General features: G+C 42.5%; 2 protein-coding genes and 1 pseudogene across 3 annotated transcripts; 1 reads left to right on the forward strand and 2 right to left on the reverse strand.

The window, feature by feature from the left end:
• Window positions 1-322: 322 nt before the first annotated feature.
• Window positions 323-9,159, reverse strand: LOC311341168 (cell adhesion molecule CEACAM8-like; the record flags this gene model as incomplete). The annotated part of the gene is made up of 13 exons (XM_084466056.1): window positions 323-614; window positions 723-911; window positions 4,506-4,566; window positions 4,643-4,772; window positions 4,864-5,118; window positions 5,297-5,557; window positions 5,929-6,195; window positions 6,310-6,316; window positions 7,455-7,463; window positions 8,318-8,439; window positions 8,618-8,721; window positions 8,990-8,998; window positions 9,128-9,159. 13 exons carry the CDS (start codon window positions 9,157-9,159, stop codon window positions 540-542), a joined length of 1,521 nt encoding a protein of 506 aa, XP_084322182.1. The 3' UTR covers window positions 323-539.
• A 2,475-nt stretch (window positions 9,160-11,634) lies between these two features.
• Window positions 11,635-16,497, reverse strand: LOC311341169 (uncharacterized protein; the record flags this gene model as incomplete). The annotated part of the gene is made up of 6 exons (XM_084466057.1): window positions 11,635-11,726; window positions 11,835-12,023; window positions 15,603-15,660; window positions 15,737-15,830; window positions 15,960-16,209; window positions 16,492-16,497. The coding sequence occupies 6 exons, from the start codon at window positions 16,495-16,497 to the stop codon at window positions 11,652-11,654; spliced, it is 672 nt and encodes a 223-aa protein (XP_084322183.1). The 3' UTR covers window positions 11,635-11,651.
• Window positions 16,498-16,671: 174 nt separating this feature from the next.
• LOC311341170 (arylsulfatase I pseudogene) lies at window positions 16,672-18,783 on the forward strand (annotated as a pseudogene). The gene is made up of 3 exons: window positions 16,672-16,688; window positions 16,920-17,255; window positions 17,687-18,783. The product of its transcript is annotated as an arylsulfatase I pseudogene (transcript).
• Window positions 18,784-23,531: the final 4,748 nt, after the last annotated feature.

A 23,531-nucleotide genomic window follows, 5' to 3' on the forward strand; every position in this document is an offset into this window, starting at 1 on the left:
TCAGACAATCATACAGTAAAGCATCCCAGAAGTGATGAACGTTTTATTTTTTATTTAATTTTTTTGTTTATTTTTGCATACCTATTGAAAACCCAACTTAATGTAGAAGTACATGTTATGACCAGGCCTGCCTCAGGCAAAAGTGACCATAGATGGAGACAACACAGCAAATCAGCTGAAATCATAATTTATCAGAATGAGACATGGAAGTCAGTGTTTTTATTGATAATGTAAGATTACCTCTTGAAGCTCCGATGTGATTGGTTACTTTCATATTCATGTCATCAATTGATTAATATATCGCATTAATGGAAATGACCATCACAGGATAACCACACTCAAAAAATACAATTAATAAAATGCAAAGATCCCATATTAATGATAGAGAAGTAGAAACAGCATTGTACAGCACAGGAACCTAAGCGCCGTAGGATATGCAGCAAACAATCAGCCAGCGTATTGTCCTGCTTCAACTGTCACTAAACAACACACACAACTGAGTCACTAAACTCAGTCCCACTATTTAAATCCTGCTGCCGCTACTGGTTCACACTCTGGGGTGTTGATTTGACGGTGCTGACAACTCTCCTCCCATCTCCGTCTGGTCCTGGTCCCTGAAAGAAGACAGAGGAGATATGAACGTCAGTCTCCCTGTAAAGCAGATCCATTGGGTTGATTAAGTCCTAAACCATTTGATCTATTTTGACCACAGAGTAAAGGACCTCATCTGTCTCTTCTGATTGGACAAGGGAGCCAGCCAACCAGCGAGTCACTTCCTGGTTCTCTGAGAGAGAGGTGTGGATGCTGGCATGGTGAAGGTCATCCTGCTCTTCTATTGGTTCTCTCTGTGCTGCAGGAGCCAAACGATTGGTCAGAGCTGAGACGTTTTCATACACAGGAACAGGAAGTAGCTGATGGAGAGTGAGGACAGAAGAGAACATTTAAAGAACACTTTACACTTCCTGAAGACATGGAGAGAACCTTGGTGGGGACTAGTGGTCCCACCATGCTGGCTTCTCTAGGCCTCACTTCAAGTCCTTCCTGCAAGGTCCATCTTTCAACACCTTCTTCATTTGCTTCTTTAAAACAAGATTAGACATCTATAATTTGACATAGCCGTCCCCTCATTCTGTTCACTGGCAGCAGTCTCATCAGATCCAGTTTTTCCTCCAGATGTCACCGTAGTTCTCACCCTAGATCTCACCCTTATAGCAAACATCACTGGCACAGCAAATAACCAGGAGCTGTTATATTAATAATATCATACATATGGTTTAGCTTCAGCTGGTCCACAGGAGGAGACTGGCCTGTTTAAACTCCTGGAGTCCTATATGTGTTCTTGGGGAGGCATTAAAGAGTATCTGATTACATTGTTTTGCATAAGATGCATTCCATTAGTTTTTGTGATAAACCAGTGCACCAGGCTTGGCATGCACAATCATAATGGCACTGAATAAAGGCTATAAGCAACAGTTCTCTAACGCTGAAATGAAATGATTTAGAGTGGCAGCAGAAGAATGGTAACCAGGTCACCAGATAATAATGTGTTGATTTTAGATAAGGGACATTAGGTTTGGATGTGATACTACTTCTAACAGGATCCTACTCTTGCAAGTTTCTTTAACTTGTGCTTCAGGCCAAACTAAATGGATTCTGTTGTCCCCAGATGTAGAGACAGCTGTAGAGGCCAGTTCCTTCTTCCTTCCAGTGTGTCCTGAATCCTACTGAATCCACCTGTTACCAGTAAGGCTTCCACATAACGAATCAACTTGCACTCAACTGCCCCTATCATATCATTGACATATCAAAAATAAAACAGGGCCAAGGATTTATCCCTGGGGGACCGCACAAGTCAACTCTCTGGCCACTGATAGGGTTACCAGTGGTGTAGTCTAGTTTTTTGTAGTGGGTATACTGTGATTCTCTCCTAGCCTCTTCCACACCCGTCCTACCACCACCACACTCACTGTCGCATACAGTAGCCTACAACCACCATAAGTCATTGAGATTATTCAACACTCAATATTGTCATCAGTTTCTAGGACATTAAACAGTCAAATTAAAATCACCATTAGGCACTAGCATCAAATAATCTATAAAGAATCAATAAATAAATACTTGTTGGCTATATAAACACTGAGTTTTAGAGACAAGAAAAAGAGTTGGTAATTTGTCAAACAATTACAACTCAATAAAATAAAATACCCTATATAAGAAACAATAAATGCGAAAATACTACAATACTACAAAAATACTTAAATAATAAATTAAGATAAATAAAACTAAAAAAACTGAAAAACTATAAAAATAAATCAGCAACTGTTCTAAGATGTATTATTGTTATTATCAATGACACTCTATGACACTTGGAATCCGCCACAAGCGTGGCTATCACAAAGCTAACCATTGTGGACGTTGCAGAGTACAACGTCAATATTTAAACTAGAAACACAATGTCAAGCTTAAAGGTTTATTTCTTGTTCCACGTGCGCTAAAATCATTGATTGGAAACATGATTGTTCTATATATTGGGCGTTTGTCTGTGGGGACCACCGTTTATATGCCTAGAAGCTAGGTGCTTGCTAATGCTACATATCCGGGTGTACTCCCGGTAGAAGCTAAATGCTAAAAACAATAGTCTATAGTAAAAACAATAGCCTGGCCAATAGTAATTAGGGGCGAGGGAGGGCCATCAGACTTGTCACTCAAACCTGCACGCCAGTAGTAAGGAGAGTTGATTCATGATATATTAGTCGAGCTGAGGTACAGCGCACAGGTTGAATTTATGAATGAAAGTATGTACGTTCTGTGACAGAACTGTCATACTTTCATTCATAAAATTAACAGAATTTCCGCCACTATCGAAATTGATACGTGTCATTGCACATTTCTAAGTGGGCATACGGACATGCTGGAGCTTTCTTAATGGGTATACGGCGTATACCTGTGTATATATACATATATATATATATATATATATACACCTGCGTATCACGTAGACTACACCACTGAGGGTTACTATCTACCACCATCACCTGGCCCACCATCATTGTTGGACCCATAATGCAAATAGAATAGAAGAATGGAATGGAAATAATAATAATTGATATCTTTGGTTAAATAATTGATATCTTTGGTATCTTTGGTTTAGTTTGTACTCTGTCTGGCTCCCCCTGTAGGTCAGTTCTATTATTTCATTTTCTAATGAAGGGATTTAATACACCTGCGGGAATGTGACACAAAGGAGAGTGAGACGGGGAAGCGGGACAGTTTTTTGACCGCAAATGTTTGTTTAAAGAATTATCATTAACATTTTTGTTTGAAGCTTTATTTAATAAAGCACTTTTGTTTAAACTTTGATTCAGCGATTGCTTTACTATGATTTTGGATTGCGCGTCGTTTACCCCGCTCCTATAGTGGCCTCTAATCTTGGCAAAGAGGGCCACTATAATCATCTATCTGTCAAATACCATTTTAACCTCTCTATTCTCTATTTCTCTATACTATTGATGTGTTCCTTTGCCCTGAACATTTTATGTTCAGGGCAATTTTATGTTTGTTAACAAAGTGGTGTTGTGTACTGTATCAAAAGCCTTCAGTTGATTGAACAGGACCATTCCAGTGTGATTGATTCTATTGCCTGCCATCTTCATATCATACTAAACAAGGTGAGTGAGACAAGTGTCTGTGTCTGTGCCTTCTTGAATCAGACTGTAGACAGATAATCTGTTCTTCCTGTGCTGTCTTGCTGTCCTCATCCAAACTCCCAGAGCTAAAAGGAAACTCTGAGACAAAAACAAAGCCACAGTAATGAATAAAGTTGAAGTGCCACCTTTGTTATGATGTGAGACAAAATACAATCAGTGTTTAAACTGAGGTTTATAGATTTTATCTTTGTTTTAATAGATCATCTTGAAGCTCATTTGCTTCAACACTTTCCATAATCTTCGGGGCTGACAAAAATGTTGATTAACTGCATCTTTATAAAAGCAAGCTTTGTTTTAGCTTACCTGATTTCTAAGGTTCTTTCCTGATCATAATCTTGCAAAGTTGTTAAATGTCTAAATATCACTGGTAATCCATGTAGTTGTCTGCTGGTTAATCATTTTGTATCATAGGTTTATCAAGAACTGATAAAAAAAATATTTGAAGATAGCCCATGCTATATCTACATTGTCACAATTGAGTTAATCTGACCAATCCTGCTCTCTTTATATGTTAATAAATCACACTTTTGAGGAAGGCTTTATGACACACATAATGCACTTATAGGATTTGATGTACAAAAAGAATTAGCCTAGCTTGTATCTCTAATGCATATGTTTAAAACACCTGACACTTACCCGATACAATCATCAAATCTATAAATGATGCTCTATCCCATTGGTTCTCAAACTCTGTTACGCGTACAGCTGGTGGTGCACTATTTAGTGGTACACAAAGGAATTAATTTTGTGTGTCTTAGTAAAGGACGGGTTAGTAATAAATGGCTTCCTGTGTCTCACCTCCTCCACGGTATCTGGCCTTCCTTCCTGTCCACATGCTTTTCCGGAGGCCCTCTTTCTTCTGGTGAAGAGAACAGAGAGATGAAGAAGCAACAGCAGAAGTGAAGGAATGTGAAACAAGAGAGAGAGAATCTCACCTCATCCAGAGGAAGACGAGGAGGAGTATGGTGGCCAGTAGGACAACGATGGTTCTCACAGCTACTGTTGTTGTCCATGATGATGATGTCTTCAGTGCAACATCAGTTGATTTCAGACACTGAATACAAACTACAACATAAATAGGCTAATGTTTAACTGTGTGCCTGTGACTGTGAGGAAGGTGTGTGTGTGTGTGTGTGATTTTTAAATGAACAATTACCTTCAATTAACAAAAAGATGGAATTATGAAGTCCGATTGCATTACGAGTATGGCAGCTATAGTTTCCTCCATGCTTAGAAGTGATGTCAGTGATGGTGTAGTTCTGTCCTGATTCTTTTACTGAGTCTTCATGTTCCTTGAACCAGGTGTAGTTAGCTGCTGGGTTGGCATCACTGCTGCAGCTCAGAGTCACTGTACTGCCCTCCTCTATTTCACCAGAGGGACTCACGGTCACTGAGGGGGTCTTTGGAGCGTCTGTGATGAACACAAATGATCAATATCCAACCTTAAGTTATTGCAGCAACTGCAATTCCAGTATGATAAGTGAGTCATAACTGTTTACAAGCAAGCAGTTATACATGAATAGCAGCTCTACATTTTAAAGACCAGATATAGAAATTATGTAAACATATTAGACAGATTTTCAACTCACACTGGACATCTATGAATAGCGATTTAGAGCTCAGTTGTCCATATTTGTTCTCTGCGTGACAGCGGTACGTTCCTCTGTCTTCAGGGAGAACTGAGGGGAGGGTATGAGGTTGATTTGGTTTCCAGAGCAGAGGTTGGTTGTTCTTGAACCAGGTGTACTTAGCTGCTGGGTTGGCATCACTGCTGCAGCTCAGAGTCACTCTACTGCCCTCCTTTATTTCACCAGAGGGACTCACGGTCACTGAGGGGGTCTTTGGAGCGTCTGTAATGAACACAAATGATCAATATTCCTCCTGAAGTAATGAAACCGTGTTTAGCAGCAACTGCAATGCCAGTATGTTACAGAATATTGTTTATACTACTACATATTATCTACTGCCCATCTGGAGACACATAGAAACATGTACAACAGCATGTACAATTATATTCATGACAGTATTAATGATAATGGAAAGTTCATGGATTTATTGCACAATGAACTTAATGACTAATGTGGACAAGAATCCTATATTTATTTTATAACATCTGTAATATGATGCTAAATATATGTTGTACTAACATTTCACAGTTATATAGATATAGTTAATGTTGACACAGTTAAGATCATTATATTTTGTGTTGTGTTTTACTCACACTTGACATTAATAGAGTTGGTGACAGATTTTTTCCCCAGCTTATTCGTAGCTTCACAGCGATACTGTCCAGAGTCTGAAGACCGGATGTAGCGAAAGACGAGCCGTGGTCCCTGGATCCTCTCTCTGGAGGAACGATCTGTATTCACCTTGAACCAGGTGTAGTTAGCTGCTGGGTTGGCATCACTGCTGCAGCTCAGAGTCACTCTACTGCCCTCCTCTATTTCACCAGAGGGACTCACGGTCACTGAGGGGGTCTTTGGAGCGTCTGTAATGAACACAAATGATCAATATTCCTCCTGAAGTAATGAAACAGTGTTTAGCAGCAACTGCAATCCCAGTATGTTACAGAATATTGTTTATACTACTACATATTATCTACTGCCCATCTGGAGACACATAGAAACATGTACAACAGCATGCACACTTATATCCATGACAGTATTAATGATGATGATGATGAAGATTCATATATTTATTTTATAACATCTGTAATATGATGTTAAATATATCTTTTACTCACATTTCACAGTTATATAGATCAACTCAGATGATGTTAAATATATCTTTTACTCACATTTCACAGTTATATAGATCAACTCAGATGTTGTCCTTAGCTCAGTCTGAGCTAGACAGTAGTATTGTCCAGAGTCTGAAGACCGGATGCTTCCAAAGACGAGCTGTGGTCCCTTCTTCATCTCTCTGGAGGAACGATCTGTATTCACCTTGAACCAGGTGTACTTAGCTGCTGGGTTGGCATCACTGCTGCAGCTCAGAGTCACTGTACTGCCCTCCTCTATTTCACCAGAGGGACTCACGGTCACTGAGGGGGTCTTTGGAGCGTCTGTTAACAGTTACATTTCATTAATTATATTCATTAATCGTTAATACCGGCAGTTTGAGTCCATCTACCGATAAAGCAAGGAATTGATGTATGCCGTGTGGTATGCATGTTGTGTATGGTTTGTTTATATGTGTGTGTGTGTGTGTGTGTGTGTGTGTCTGTATGTATATCTCTAGGACCGTTCGTCTGATCTACTTCACATATAATATATATTATATATGTATATATATATATATATATATATAATATACTTTACTTATATATAAATGCACACACACATACACACACACACACACACTAGACTAATTTACCTGTTACAGATAACGTCACTCCAGGGTCACCAGTATATTCCCCGCCTGGTTGGTTTGTTGTGAACCTAAACTTGTAGACAGCAGAGTCACTCAGTCTCAGGTCTCTGATTCTCAGGGTACATGTTCCATGACATCTGGACCCGGTACAGCTGACCTCTCCACAGCTGGATTCAACACGACCTGTATAGTCTGTATCGTGTTCCAGATCAATTGGCTGATAGTTGTTGTCTCTTTTAGTAAACCACAGTGTTGTGACTGTGGTCGGGTGGTACTGTACGCTGTTAGGGTATTCATAAGTAAAGCTGATGACCGTTGCTCCTCTTAAAGCGAAGACATTACTAGATGAGTAAGCAACTCTCCAGTCACCATTACCTTGAAGCACTGTGAAAAAACAAACACATCTCATTGAGAATGAACCAGACACAGAGGTTCACCTGATGAACAGATCAGAAGATACATAAAGAGATGGAGGCTGGTGGGTGGAGATGGAAACTACAGATACATGCTGACCACTGAGCTGTGAGAGGAATGTTCCAGAGCATCATGTGACACTAACAGCATACGCATAGCCAGGGGGGGGTTTTCAACCCCCCCTGAAAGACAGAAATAAAAAAAATAAAACAATTTGAAAAGCATCTGTTAAAAGTTAGATTTCATTCATTTTATAAGATGCAGAGAGTTTGGGTGCATCTACCAATAAAGCGAGGAATATATGAACGTATGTCCTTCCAATAGCTCAGGAACCGTTCATCTGATCTACTTCACACACTTGCCTGCAGTTCAGCAGTTCACTTGGTCACTTTACTTGGATGCTTGATGTACAACTGTTAATAATTAACAGATTCTCTGTGTGTCTGCATGTCCTTCAGTTTTCTCCACATCAGTTCATTTGATCTACTTCATGCGTGGCAGCCGTATTACTGAGAACACAGGAAGTGCCGTGTCGAGTGTGAAGTATTTTAAAGGAGCGACGCTCGAGAAAGCAGCAAGCATCAATACGAGAGGACATGCAATCAGCCCTTTCTGAACAGGCTCGTTTTGAACGGTCTCTGCACTGGTTCATAGAAACATGTAGTTCTGTACCCTTAAAGGTCCATGACATCTGGTATCACGTCAGTGTGCTGTGGAGTGGACTTACACACTAAAGTAGATCGGAGATGTTCGTATCCTTCAACAGCACATGAGACGCTGTCTCCAGACTGAGTGTAGACCCTGTAGTCCACTCCCTGTCTTACATTCTGTCCATTCCTGAACCAGATGTAGGGACGGTCACCAGCTAGACCACACATACTGTGACACTCCAGATGTGCATAGGTAGGATGGGTAGGGTAAAGAAAGGACACCTTCACCTGGAGATCTGGGAGTGAGAACAATTTACACACAATTATTCAAAATATTGAAGATAACATATCACACAAACCTTCAATAACCCCCCCCCCCCCCCCCCCCCCACACACACACACACACACACACACAATGTCAACACACCCACACACACACTACACCCATTGGTAATCCAACTCATCATAGTTTACCTGTTACAGATAACGTCACTCCAGGGTCACCAGTATATTCCCCACCTGGTTGGTTTGTTGTGAACCTAAACTTGTAGACAGCAGAGTCACTCAGTCTCAGGTCTCTGATTGTCAGGGTACATGTTCCATAACATCTGGACCTGGTACAACTGAACCATCCACAGTGGTATTCAACACGACCTCTATAGTCTGTATCACTTAGCAGATCAACTGGCTGCTTGTTGTCTCCTTTAGTAAACCACGGTCTTATGACTGTGGTAGGGTGGTACTGTACGCTGTTAGGGTATTCATAAGTGCAGATGATGTCAACCGTTGCTCCTCTTAAAGCGCAGACATTACTAGGTGAGTAAGTAACTCTCCAGTCACCATTACCCTGAAGCACTGTGGAAAAACAAACACATCTCATTGAGAATGAACCAGACACAGAGGTTCACCTGATGAACAGATCAGAAGATACATAAAGAGATGGAGGCTGGTGGGTGGAGATGGAAACTACAGATACATGCTGACCACTGAGCTGTGAGAGGAACGTTCCAGAACATCATGGGACACCAGTGGAGTAGCCAGGAGGGTATTGCAGCATTTATTACACTACACTACACTAACTGAATAACATACACTAACAGTTAATGAATTGCCAATGTGACTATAAGCTTTGAAATGACTTAGATGTGGAGACAAGGAATGTAGTGTGAGTAGATGAGGTGAGGAGAGGAGACAAGGATAGTATTGCAAACAAAGAGTTGAAGTGGGAATAGTGGCGAGGAGACAAGGTAAGGAGAGGAAAAGAGTGGAGACAAGGAAAAGAGAGGAGTAGAGACAAGGAGGCGAAGAGGAGAGGAGAATAATAGAGGAGAGAGGAGAGAGGAGAGAAGACAAGGAGATGAGGAGAGGGGACAGGAGGAGGCATGCCGTGTACAGTATCACTGAATCAGAATGGTAACGTTGCAGCAGATTTCATGTCTAAATCATCATTAATAGAATAAATGGGGGAGCAACAGTAGCTTTTGACATTTATGTTTTTTCTAAAAGTATAAAAGTAACTGAATTAACCCTTCGATGATGTGAATAGTTCAGGATTGTCTAACAAACAGGAAATGGCCAACATATCTCAAAAGGGTTATCTTAAAACCAGCACTTTAACTACAAGAGGCTGTATACAACTTGCAGTGAAGTAGAATTGTTCAATTCCTTATGAACCATAAATGAAATAAATAAAGTGGACCGTTCTCTATTCTAGTGGTCTGTTTAACCAAACACAGCGTTCTAGAGGGTGATTCTTTAATGTTCTATTATTCTATCTTAAACCTGCTGTGGTTTCACCCTCTCCTCGTTCCAGTTGCTTGGTTGTCATGTTATTGAAACAGTTAAAATGTAAATAAACCAACCTGGTACTGACAGAAGGAGAACTAGAAATCCTCTTGCTGCTGATCTTAAATCCATAGTGAGTCCTCTCCTCTCTCACTCTGTTGTTCTTGGAGATATTTAAACACACCTGCAGGTAAAAATACAATTAAAAAGTGCATACAAGCAATCTCAATGAATTAGATTCATTAACCATAGAATAATAAAAGTTAAAAGTTACTGTAGAGGAGGAAGCTGGTCTGACATCTAGTCTGTGGTTCCAGTTCATGCACTTAGCTGAAAATAAACCGTACAACATTGAAAGACTTCCTTCCTCTTCACACCATGATTAGCAGAATAATGACCAGAAGCCTGGTAACTACTGGGCCTATCAGAGAATCACCTTTTTAGACCACAATGAATAGTTAAAGCGCTGTCATGTGTTCTGCAATTTTTTTAATCTCTTTATTAATCTTCGGTCCTTCTGCTCAAGACTTCCTTCCTCTTCACCCCCTAAAGTCTAGTCTGGTTACTTGTGAGTGTTACTTCTCATAGGGTGGCTGTCCCCAGGATGCGGGGCAGCAGAACTTGAGACAACATCACTAATGTGTTCATCTTTGAAGTGATGATTATTATTATTTTATAAATTTTTTTATCAGACAATCATACAGTAAAGCATCCCCAAAATCCTCCCTCCCTCCCTCCCTACCTCCTTCCCTCCCACCCTCTCTCTCCCTCCATATTCTTCAGGATAAATAACAAATTGGTGGTGAATTGAAAATGTCAACGTTTTCAGAGTGGAGAAGCTCCATAAGCGCCTGTGGGGCAAGCTAGCTATCCAGCCGGCCAGTTATATATAGTCACGCAATATATGTTGAGCAATGGAATAAAGTTAAGAAACTACAACATCGTCTGCGGTTCCAGTTCATCACGCAGTTAGCTGAACAAAATAAATGGAAAGAACAAACAAAGAGAAAGCATTAGAATTATCATGAAACCTGGGAACTAATGTGTCTAGAGAACATTCACCAACATGTTATGGTTATACTACGTGCACCATAGTGTTTCATAGTTCCCCTTTGGTCTAGGCTGGTTACTTGTGTCTTACCTCTGATATTGCTGTCCCCAGGATGCGGGACAGGACAATTCTAGAGAACAGTGTTGTGAAGAAGTGATGAACGTTTTATTTTTTATTTTATTTTTTTGTTTATTTTTGCATACCTATTGAAAACCCAACTTAATGTAGAAGTGTGTGTAATGACCAGGCCTGCCTCAGGCAAAAGTGACCATAGATGGAGACAACACAGCAAATCAGCTGAAATCATAATTTATCAGAATGAGACATGGAAGTCAGTGTTTTTATTGATAATGTAAGCATCACGTAAGATTACCTCTTGAAGCTCCGATGTGATTGGTTACTTTCATATTCATGTCATCAATTGATTAATATATCGCATTAATGGTAATGACCACCACAGGATAACCACACTCAAAAAATACAATTAATAAAATGCAAAGATCCCATATTAATGATAGAGAAGTAGAAACAGCATTGTACAGCACAGGAACCTAAGCGCCGTAGGTTATGCAGCAAACAATCAGCCAGCGTATTGTCCTGCTTCAACTGTCACTAAACAACACACACAACTGAGTCACTAAACTCAGTCCCACTATTTAAATCCTGCTGCCGCTACTGGTTCACACTCTGGGGTGTTGATTTGACGGTGCTGACAACTCTCCTCCCATCTCCGTCTGGTCCTGGTCCCTGAAAGAAGACAGAGGAGATATGAACATCAGTCTCCCTGTAAAGCAGATCCATTGGGTTGATTAAGTCCTAAACCATTTGATCTATTTTGACCACAGAGTAAAGGACCTCATCTGTCTCTTCTGATTGGACAAGGGAGCCAGCCAACCAGCGAGTCACTTCCTGGTTCTCTGAGAGAGAGGTGTGGATGCTGGCATGGTGAAGGTCATCCTGCTCTTCTATTGGTTCTCTCTGTGCTGCAGGAGCCAAGCGATTGGTCAGAGCTGAGACGTTTTCATACACAGGAACAGGAAGTAGCTGATGGAGAGTGAGGACAGAAGAGAACATTTAAAGAACACTTTACACTTCCTGAAGACATGAAGAGAACCTTGGTGGGGACTAGTGGTCCCACCATGCTGGCTTCTCTAGGCCTCACTTCAAGTCCTTCCTGCAAGGTCCATCTTTCAACACCTTCTTCATTTGCTTCTTTAAAACAAGATTAGACATCTATAATTTGACATAGCCGTCCCCTCATTCTGTTCACTGGCAGCAGTCTCATCAGATCCAGTTTTTCCTCCAGATGTCACCGTAGTTCTCACCCTAGATCTCACCCTTATAGCAAACATCACTGGCACAGCAAATAACCAGGAGCTGTTATATTAATAATATCATACATATGGTTTAGCTTCAGCTGGTCCACAGGAGGAGACTGGCCTGTTTAAACTCCTGGAGTCCTATATGTGTTCTTGGGGAGGCATTAAAGACGTATCTGATTACATTGTTTTGCATAAGATGCATTCCATTAGTTTTTGTGATAAACCAGTGCACCAGGCTTATGGCACTGAATAAAGGCTATAAGCAACAGTTCTCTAACGCTGAAATGAAATGATTTAGAGTGGCAGCAGAAGAATGGTAACCAGGTCACCAGATAATAATGTGTTGATTTTAGATAAGGGACATTAGGTTTGGATGTGATACTACTTCTACCAGGATCCTACTCTTGCAAGTTTCTTTAACTTGTGCTTCAGGCCAAACTAAATGGATTCTGTTGTCCCCAGATGTAGAGACAGCTGTAGAGGCCAGTTCCTTCTTCCTTCCAGTGTGTCCTGAATCCTACTGAATCCACCTGTTACCAGTAAGGCTTCCACATAACGAATCACCTTGCACTCAACTGCCCCTATCATATCATTGACATATCAAAAATAAAACAGGGCCAAGGATTTATCCCTGGGGGACCGCACAAGTCAACTCTCTGGCCACTGATAGGGTTACCAGTGGTGTAGTCTAGTTTTTTGTAGTGGGTATACTGTGATTCTCTCCTAGCCTCTTCCACACCCATCCTACCACCACCACACTCACTGTCGCATACAGTAGCCTACAACCACCATAAGTCATTGAGATTATTCAACACTCGATATTGTCATCAGTTTCTAGGACATTAAACAGTCAAATTAAAATCACCATTAGGCACTAGCATCAAATAATCGATAAAGAATCAATAAATAAATACTTGTTGGCTATATAAACACTGAGTTTTAGAGACAAGAAAAAGAGTTGGTAATTTGTCAAACAATTACAACTCAATAAAATAAAATACCCTATATAAGAAACAATAAATGCGAAAATACTAAATAAAAACATGTAGGCTATGTTTCCCATACAAAAATACTTAAACAATAAATTAAGATAAATAAAACTAAAAAAACTAAAAAACTGTAATAATAAATCAGCAACTGTTCTAAGACGTATTATTGTTATTATCAATGACACACTATGACACTTGGAATCCGCCACAAGCGTGGCTATCACAAAGCTAACCATTGTGGACGTCGCAGAGTACAACGTCAATATTTAAACTAGAAACACAATGTCAAGCTTAAAGGTTTATTTCTTGTTCCACGTGCGCTAAAATGATTGATTGGAAATATGATTGTTCTATATATTGGGCGTTTGTCTGTGGGGACCACCGTTTATATGCCTAGAAGCTAGGTGCTTGCTAATGCTACATATCCGGGTGTACTCCCGGTAGAAGCTAAATGCTAAAAACAATAGTATATAGTAAAAACAATAGCCTGTCCAATAGTAATTATGGGCGAAGGAGGGCCATCAGACTTGTCACTCAAACCTGCACGCCAGTAGTAAGGAGAGTTGATTCATGATATATTGGTCAAGCTGAGGTACAGCGCACAGGTTGAATTTATGAATGAAAGTATGTACGTTCTGTGACAGAACTGTCATACTAACCCTAACCCTAACCCTAACCCTAAAATTAACAGAATTTCCGCCACTATCGAAATTGATACGTGTCATTGCACATTTCTAAGTGGGCATACGGAAATGCTGGAGCTTTCTTAATGGGTATACGGCGTATACCTGTGTATATATACATATATATATATATATATATATATACCTGCGTATCACGTAGACCACACCACTGAGGGTTACTATCTACCACCATCACCTGGCCCACCATCATTGTTGGACCCATAATGCAAATAGAATAGAAGAATGGAATGGAAATAATAATAATAGATATCTTTGGTTAAATAATTGATATCTTTGGTATCTTTGGTTTAGTTTGTACTCTGTCTGGCTCCCCCTGTAGGTCAGTTCTATTATTTCATTTTCTAATGAAGGGATTTCATACACCTGTGGGAATGTGACACAAAGGAGAGTGAGACGGGGAAGCAGGACAGTTTTTTGACCGCAAATGTTTGCTTAAAGAATTATCATTGTTTGAAGCTTTATTTAATGAAGCACTTTTGTTTAAACTTTGATTCAGCGATTGCTTTACTATGATTTAGGATTGCGCGTCGTTTACCCCGCTCCTATAGTGGCCTCTAATCTTGGCAAAGAGGGCCACTATAATCATCTATCTGTCAAATACCATTTTAACCTCTCTATTCTCTATACTATTGATGTGTTCCTTTGCACATTTGAACATTTTATGTTCGTTAACAAAGTGGTGTTGTGTACTGTATCAAAAGCCTTCAGTTGATTGAACAGGACCATTCCAGTGTGATTGATTCTATTGCCTGCCATCTTCATATCATACTAAACAAGGTGAGTGAGACAAGTGTCTGTGCCTTCTTGAATCAGACTGTAGACAGATAATCTGTTCTTCCTGTGCTGTCTTGCTGTCCTCATCCAAACTCCCAGAGCTAAAAGGAAACTCTGAGACAAAAACAAAGCCACAGTAATGAATAAAGTTGAAGTGCCACCTTTGTTATGATGTGAGACAAAATACAATCAGTGTTTAAACTGAGGATTATAGATTTTATCTTTGTTTTAATAGATCATCTTGAAGCTCATTTGCTTCAACACTTTCCATAATCTTCGGGGCTGACAAAAATGTTGATTAACTGCATCTTTATAAAAGCAAGCTTTGTTTTAGCTTACCTGATTTCTAAGGTTCTTTCCTGATCATAATCTTGCAAAGTTGTTAAATGTCTAAATATCACTGGTAATCCATGTAGTTGTCTGCTGGTTAATCATTTTGTATCATAGGTTTATCAAGAACTGATAAAAAAAATATTTGAAGATAGCCCATGCTATATCTACATTGTCACAATTGAGTTAATCTGACCAATCCTGCTCTCTTTATATGTTAATAAATCACACTTTTGAGGAAGTCTTTATGACACACATAATGCACTTATAGGATTTGATGTACAAAAATAATTAGCCTAGCTTGTATCTCTAATGCATATGTTTAAAACACCTGACACTTACCCGATACAATCATCAAATCTATAAATGATGCTCTATCCCATTGGTTCTCAAACTCTGTTACGCGTACAGCTGGTGGTGCACTATTTAGTGGTACACAAAGGAATTAATTTTGTGTGTCTTAGTAAAGGACGGGTTAGTAATAAATGGCTTCCTGTGTCTCACCTCCACGGTATCTGGCCTTCCTTCCTGTCCACATGCTTTTCCGGAGGCCCTCTTTCTTCTGGTGAAGAGAACAGAGAAATGAAGAAGCAACAGCAGAAGTGAAGGAATGTGAGACAAGAGAGAGAGAATCTCACCTCATCCAGAGGAAGACGAGGAGGAGTATGGTGGCCAGTAGGACAACGATGGTTCTCACAGCTACTGTTGTTGTCCATGATGATGATGTCATCAGTGCAACATCAGTTGATTTCAGACACTGAATACAAACTACAACATAAATAGGCTAATGTTTAACTGTGTGCCTGTGACTGTGAGGAAGGTGTGTGTGTGTGTGTGTGTGATTTTTAAATGAACAATTACCTTCAATTAACAAAAAGATGGACTTATGAAGTCCGATTGCATTACGAGCATGGCAGCTATAGTTTCCTCCATGCTTAGAAGTGATGTCAGTGATGGTGTAGTTCTGTCCTGATTCTTTTACTGAGTCTTCATGTTCCTTGAACCAGGTGTACTTAGCTGCTGGGTTGGCATCACTGCTGCAGCTCAGAGTCACTGTACTGCCCTCCTCTATTTCACCAGAGGGACTCACAGCCACTGAGGGGGTCTTTGTCTGTTAAGTTACATTTCATTAATTATATTCATTAATCATTAATACCGGCAGTTTGAGTCCATCTACCGATAAAGCAAGGAATGGATGTATGCTGTGTGGTATGCATGTTGTGTATGGTTTGTTTATATGTGTGTGTGTGTGTGTGTCTGTGTGTGTATGTATGTCCTCTGTATATCTCTAGGACTGTTCGTCTGATCTACTTCACATATAATATATATTATATATGTATATATATATATATATATACTTTACTTATATATAAATACACACACACACACACACTAGCATCTGTTAAAAGTTAGATTTCATTCATTTTATAAGATGCAGAGAGTTTGGGTGCATCTACCAATAAAGCGAGGAATATATAAACGTATGTCCTTCCAATAGCTCAGGAACCGTTCGTCTGATCTACTTCACACACTTGCCCTGCAGTTCAGCAGTTCACTTGGTCACTTTACTTGGATGCTTGATGTACAACTGTTAATAATTTCCCTCTCTCTCTCTCTGTCTCTCCCTCTCCCTCTCTCTCTCTGTCTGTCTGTCTGTCTGTCTGTCTGTCTGTCTGTCTGTCTGTCTGTCTGTCTGTCTGTCTGTCTGTCTGTCTGTCTGTCTGTCTGTCTGTCTGTCTGTCTGTCTGTCTCTCTCTCTGTCTCTCTCTCTCTCTCTCTCTCTCTCTCTCTCTCTCTGTCTCTCTCTCTCTGTCCCACCAGGTATCAGATCCACACCGGCCTCCAGCACTCGGTCATCCGGCCCCTCCAGCCCCTCTGCCTGCCCCCGGGTGACCCCACCCTGGCCGAGCGCCTGGGGGCGGCCGGCTACGCCGCCCACATGGTGGGCAAGTGGCACCTGGGCTTCAGCCGCAGGAGCTGCCTGCCCACGCGCCGCGGCTTCCACAGCTTCCTGGGCACCCTGACGGGCGGCGGGGACCACCTCTCCTACCGGAGCTGCGCCGGGGGGGGCGAGGCCTGCGGCTTCGACCTGCATGACGGAGAGAGACCCGCGTGGGAGATGGCGGGGAACTACTCCACCACGCTCTACGTCCAGCGGTGAGCGGCGTCTCATTGAGACATCCGAGTCAATCCAACCGATGACCTCTAGTCCTAAAACACTAATGTACCAAATGCACTCCTCATTTATCAATCAAAAGCTTTTGTTCATGAATGATCTTGGGTGATCCTTCAATATGTTTTGTCTATTATTGGTGTTCAGTAATGAAGCCAACGTGGGGTCACGTAGCTCAGGAGGCGGGGCAGTCAGGGTGGTGGGGTTCAGACTCCACCTGGCTGAGGTAGGGGTAAGCGGCCCCTGAGCAAGGCACCAGGCCTTTGGTTGTTTCCTTGCTTGGTTAATGCTGTCCTGTGTTACATACGTTTAGGGGGGGGCATGATATTTATAAACATTGTTCTCTAATACTCAGAGTTTCAAAAGCACAAACTGCTTTCATAGCCTAACCTCTCTCTCTCTCTCTCTCTCTCAGAGTGAAGGAGATCCTGAGAGGTCATGACCCTGGCCGGCCCCTGTTCCTCTACCTGTCCCTCCAGGCCGCCCACTCGCCCCTCCAGGCCCCCGAGCTCTTCCTGCAGGCCTACCCCGGCGTGGAGAACCCGGCGCGCCGCCGCTACGCAGCCATGCTGAGCTGCCTGGACCAGGGCCTCGGGGAGGTGGTGGAGGAGCTGCAGCGCACAGGGCTCTACCACAACACAGTGCTGGTCTACTCCTCCGACAACGGGGGCCAGCCGCTGTCCGGGGGCAGCAACTGGCCCCTGAGGGGCGGCAAGGGGACGTACTGGGAGGGGGGGGTCCGCGCCGTGGGCTTCGTCCACAGCCCTCTGCTGAAGAGGAAGGGGGTGGTGAGCCGAGCCCTGATCCACGTCTCTGACTGGTACCCCACCCTGCTGGGTCTGGCGGGGGTCTCCTGCCAGCAGGGCGGCCGTCTGGACGGGCGTGATGTCTGGGGAGCCATCAGCGAGGGGCTGCCCAGCCCCCGCACCGAGATCCTCTTCAACATCGACCCGGTGTCCAGGAGGCCCGGGGCGGGGCGGGAGGCCCCCGTGATGCTGCACGGTCCGGGGGTCCGGACCGTGCGGACCCCCGGATCCACGCGGATCCGGGGTCCGGATCCGCGTGGGAGAGTGGAAGCTCCTGACCGGGAACATCGGCGACGGCGACTGGATCCCTCCGCAGAGGACGCGCCCGCCGCCGGCCCTGGAGCGGTGGCGGGCGCTGGAGAAGCGCCACGACCAGCGGAGGAAGTCCGTCTGGCTGTTCAACATCACCGGAGACCCCAACGAGAGGGCGGACCTGGCGGAGGCCCGGCCCGAGGTGGTGAGCCACCTGCTGGCCAGGCTGGGCGAGTACAACCGCACGGCCGTGGAGCCCAGGAACCCCCCCGACGACCCTATGGCCGACCCCCAGCTCCACGGAGGGGCCTGGGGGCCCTGGCTGGGCCTGGAGGGGCCGGAGGGCCCCGGAGAGGAGGAGGTGAGGAGGGTGAAGCACTGCAAGGTGTGCAAACTGAAAGCGCTCTTCAAGAAGGTGGGCTCGCGGCTGCAGAGGAACTCACTGCTCTTCTGAGGTTTTTCCTGTTGTTCCGAGTTTTCAATAACACTGCAACTCTTCTTTTTGTTGTAACTGATTACAAATTTAGATTTTGCTGTAAACATAATAAAAATATTTTTTAGAACCATAGCTTCAAATGACACAGCGTTTCCATACACATGATCTAGCCTGATTAAGATGGCAATTTGTTTTGGTTTTGTGGTTATCAGAATGGTTTTGATAGTGTAATAAATGGCTGAGTGATGGCAAATTCAATATTGACTGATGAACTGGGATTTGGGGTTCATATACATATCCCTGGCGCTAAGCAGGGGATATGTTTGTTGTAACCACTCTTTTACGTTGCTATTGATTAAAGAACCGGTAACGTATAAGACTGCATGCTATACTATTATTGTGAGAGTTATGGTCCAACTCCCAGGTCGCTGTCATTATTACTCATTTATTCTGTTCTATTTTCTTTTTTGTGTTGCTATTTAAAGCGAACTGAAATGGGTGCAGAATGGTTTAACTCTTTCATTTGAACCTATGCCCGTATAAGCTGTTAGTGTCAAGGGTTTTAATCAGGAGCGGCTGGTGGTGATATTGGGGGGGGGGGGGGGGGCTAACAGATGCTAACAGGGCCTATATATATATATGTTTATAACATATATATATGTTTAATACCCATAATAGTTCACCCTAGGGCCTATATATATATATGTTTATAACATATATATATGTTTAATACCATAATAGTTCACACTAGGGCCTATATATATATGTTTATAACATATTTGTTTAATACCATCATAGTTCACGATGCAGCAACAACAAAATCACATCCGAGGTGTAGTCCAGAGATACAGCCCCAAGTTACAGCAAGGAATAATGCTCTACAATGAGAAACAAGTACACACACACACTCTGGCTACACACACACACTCCACCTATGCACTACAAAACGTGTTTGAACTGTAACGACTGCCAACTGCACTGTTTTTATCACACACATTATGAAGCAAGCATCATGTCCCGAATAAATTCAAGGCCTCGGAGTGATTTTCCTTTAAGAGGTCTATGGGCTTGGGCCTTCCTTATTTGAAGAGAAGTTCACATCGACGGCCTTTCTGGGATGCAAACAGGTTAATCACCATGTCATTGAAGTCCGGTGACACGCAAAATGAAAGATTTTGTCGCATGTCCTTTTGTTTTTTTTAGGACATTGTTTATGTGCCCCCAGTCTCTTTATTTAATTTTTTTCTTCCAAAGACATTAACAAAAACAGGTGAGTCCGTAGATAGTCCACCTCGTTAAGTATGTTAGCATTGGTGATCATCACTCTCTCTTCTCCCGCCTCCAACAGGCACTGTCACTGTTGGAGGCGGTGTGTGTTATTGGTGGAAAGTCACTGGTCTGGGCTATATTCATTTAGCCATGGTCGCTAAATCCAGGGGGTATGTCATGACACCTGTCACTCACGGTTAGGGTTGCCAACTTTCTCAACCCCAAATGCAGGACACTTTGTTTGTTCCAGGTGTGCACGTTCGCGTGTGTGCGCGCGCGCCCCCCTACCATAAACAGTGGCGGAGCCAGAGGGGCTGTTGGCCACCCCAGGTGCCACCCCTACCGCGTTCGACCCCCCCCTGTCGACAATCGCGTTCGTATGCCCCCCCCCCCCCCCGTCGACAAATGCGTTCGCCCCCCCCCCCCCCCCCACCCCCGTCGATAATCGCGTTCGTGCTATCCTGACCTGTTTCCGTTGTTATTGTCTTGTCTGTGTTTGTCGATAACATTGATAGAATAATATTAGAAATAAAACTATCCTTGTATCGCAATGATCACATTACATTTTGGGGGACTACTTTCTCAGCAGTGGCGGAATTTTGCTTTGCTCCGGTGTAGCAACCGATTCACTACAGCAGAAGGTAAACAGAAGCGCACTCCAGGTAATATCAGTCCGCCACTGCCGTAGCTTGCTTCCAACTACAGGGATTATAAACTAAATGCAATGTGATGCAAGGGTAAGTTTATTTCTAACACTATTCTATCAACACAGACATTTACATCGATAGTCTGGCATTATAATTGGTTTGCATCGGGTGTATTGTGGAGTGGGTAAAACTGTTTTTATTGGCAGGCTAGCAGTTCCCCTCGACTTGCGCTAGCCTAGCACCAGCGATTTCTGCAACTAGAAGGACTGAATGAAAAGTGTTGAAAACGGTCTCCAATGATGAATAACACACTGGCTCACTTGGAAATGAGACCCGATGTCCAAAATCCTGAACTACCCCTTTAACAAACAAAAATCAATAGTGACAAAAAAACCTTGCCTTGAGTGATGATACAATTACTTATGTAGACATACAATGTACATTGTGTACTGTAAATTAAGAGAAGTGGTTTATATTTATGTATTTATGTATTTTATAAAAATAAAAACTTTATTTATTTTTGAAAATAGAAGAAATACCGCCCCAGTTGCCCCAATACGACATTCATTATATACTGAATTGCCATATTCTTACCATCAACACAAACACCCCACAGTTTATGGAAAAACCTTGCCTTGGTGCACCCTGTAGTGTGTGGAGAGTACACATGTTTTAGTAGCAGGATGAATCAGGTTTATTTCGAAATTAATTTAAAAAACTAAAACAAACCTGAAGATCATCCACAGCCAGAGTCTTCCAAGGCCCAGGGGCTTAAGATCTGAGCCAAGTTTCTGTGAACACAGTACATACTGTATGAAAGTAAGTTTAACGGTACAATTCTTCTCCTCCTAAACATGCATAAAAGATTAGAACACAGTTGTAACAGGATCAGCCAACAGGCTGGAATTCAAATAAAAAAATAAATGGCCTAATGGGGTCAGAACAGCCCCACTGATAAGTTGCAACTATGTCTCTGTTTCACGCATCCAATTGGAAATTATGTACAGTATCTAAAATTTGAGTTTATGTAAAACAGAGCCATAATTAAAAAAAAATAAAAATGGATAAGTGGTCTGAACAGAACTACCACTATCCAGCAATGATAAAACTGGGGAGCTAAAAAACCTGAATGGTACGGTGTGACTTTGATCTCTCCACCCAGTGCCACAGAGGGGATCTAGGAAGAAAATCTCCCTAGCTTGGGGCTTGAGCATCTGTCAATGTTATGTGTTCAGATATAAACAGACACATATAAACTTACAACTTTCAAAGCTACATCATTAAACAGTTTTCATTTTTATAGTTGTTTTATCTGATTGAATTTTATACTGTGCCTATTGCCTGTTTGTCTTCTTATGTCGTTTTGTACTTTAAGAGCACTGATGTGAGAGTTTCTACCTCAATTTCGTTGTACCTGTGCAATGACAATTAAAGATATATTATATATTCTTTAAGATTCCTATGGAAGCTAATGAGAATAGTTGGGAAAAAGCAGAGTATTCCCAAGGCGTGGCGTAGGGCTGGGGGAATATTTATTAGGTAGCATTAAAAGCCTAGTTAAAGATTATTTTCTGGATATTCAACTTTGTTTTAATACGGTAGAGTACACCACAGGGTGGCAACAGCTCGAGATAGGAATTATGGCGGGATGTACAATCTCCCCACTCGCCTTCACAATGGCGATGGAGGTGATTATCAGGGCCTCTAAGTGGGTAGTGGGTGGGGAGAAGTTGCAGGGAGGGCCACGCCTCCCCCCAATTAGGGCTTTTATGGACGACATGACAACCATGACGTCAACCGCTCCATGCACCAGCAGGTTGCTGGATAAGTTAAATAGCAATCTGCAATGGGCTAGAATGAAGGTGAAGCCAAGTAAGTCTAGGAGTCTCTCAATCGTTAAAGGGAAGGTAGTAGATAAGAAGTTTGCTATAAATGAAGAGGTGATGCCTACAGTTTTGGAGAAGCCAGAGAGAGAAGAGTCTGGGAAGGTGGTATGATGCAAGCTTTAGTGATAAGGCACAGGTTGAAGGATTGAGACAGGAAACTAGACAATGTATTGCAAAGATAGACAAGTCAGGGCTGCCAGGTAAGCTTAAGTTATGGTGTCTGCAGTTTGGTCTATTGCCCCGGCTAATGTGGCCATTGACAGTGTATGAAGTTCCTCTGTCAAAGGTAGAAAGGATGGAAAAAATGATCAACTCTTTTGTCAGAAAGTGGCTCGGAGTCCCACGCTGCCCAAGCAGCGTAGCCTTGTATGGGAAGGGCATTGTAGAGTTGCCCATATCTAATCTGACAGAAGAATTTAAATGTGCTAAGGTTAGACTGGAAATGACTCTTACTCAGTCCAAGGACCCAGTGGTGAGGAGGGTTGAACCCACAGTTAAAGCAGGGAGGAAATGGAAACCAAATCAAGCGGTCCAGCAAGCTCAATCGGCACTTAGGCATAGGGATATTATGGGCCATGTTCAGCATGGGCGGGGGGGCTTAGGGAGGGACGTAGGTAAACCCTCATGGGGTAAGGCTTCTGCAGGAGAAAGGAGGAAAATGGTAGTGGAGGAAATACATAGACAGGAGGAGATTGTAAGATGTACTAAGGCAGTGTCGCAGGCTAAACAAGGGAGGGAGTGGAGAAGAAGAAGATAAAGTGGAGAGATCTATGGAGCATGGAGGCTAGCAGGATCAGATTTATGATAGGTGCCACTTATGATGTTCTCCCATCTCCCCAGAACTTAAATCAGTGGTTTGGTGAGGATGACACATGCACACTATGTTCCCGTGTGTGCAGCCTCCGCCATATCCTATCAGGGTGCAAGGTAAGTCTCTCCCAGGGGCGCTATACGTATCGTCATA

This window comes from Micromesistius poutassou (genome assembly GCF_964030765.1).
Source record: "Micromesistius poutassou genome assembly, chromosome: 3".
NCBI lineage: Eukaryota > Metazoa > Chordata > Actinopteri > Gadiformes > Gadidae > Micromesistius > Micromesistius poutassou.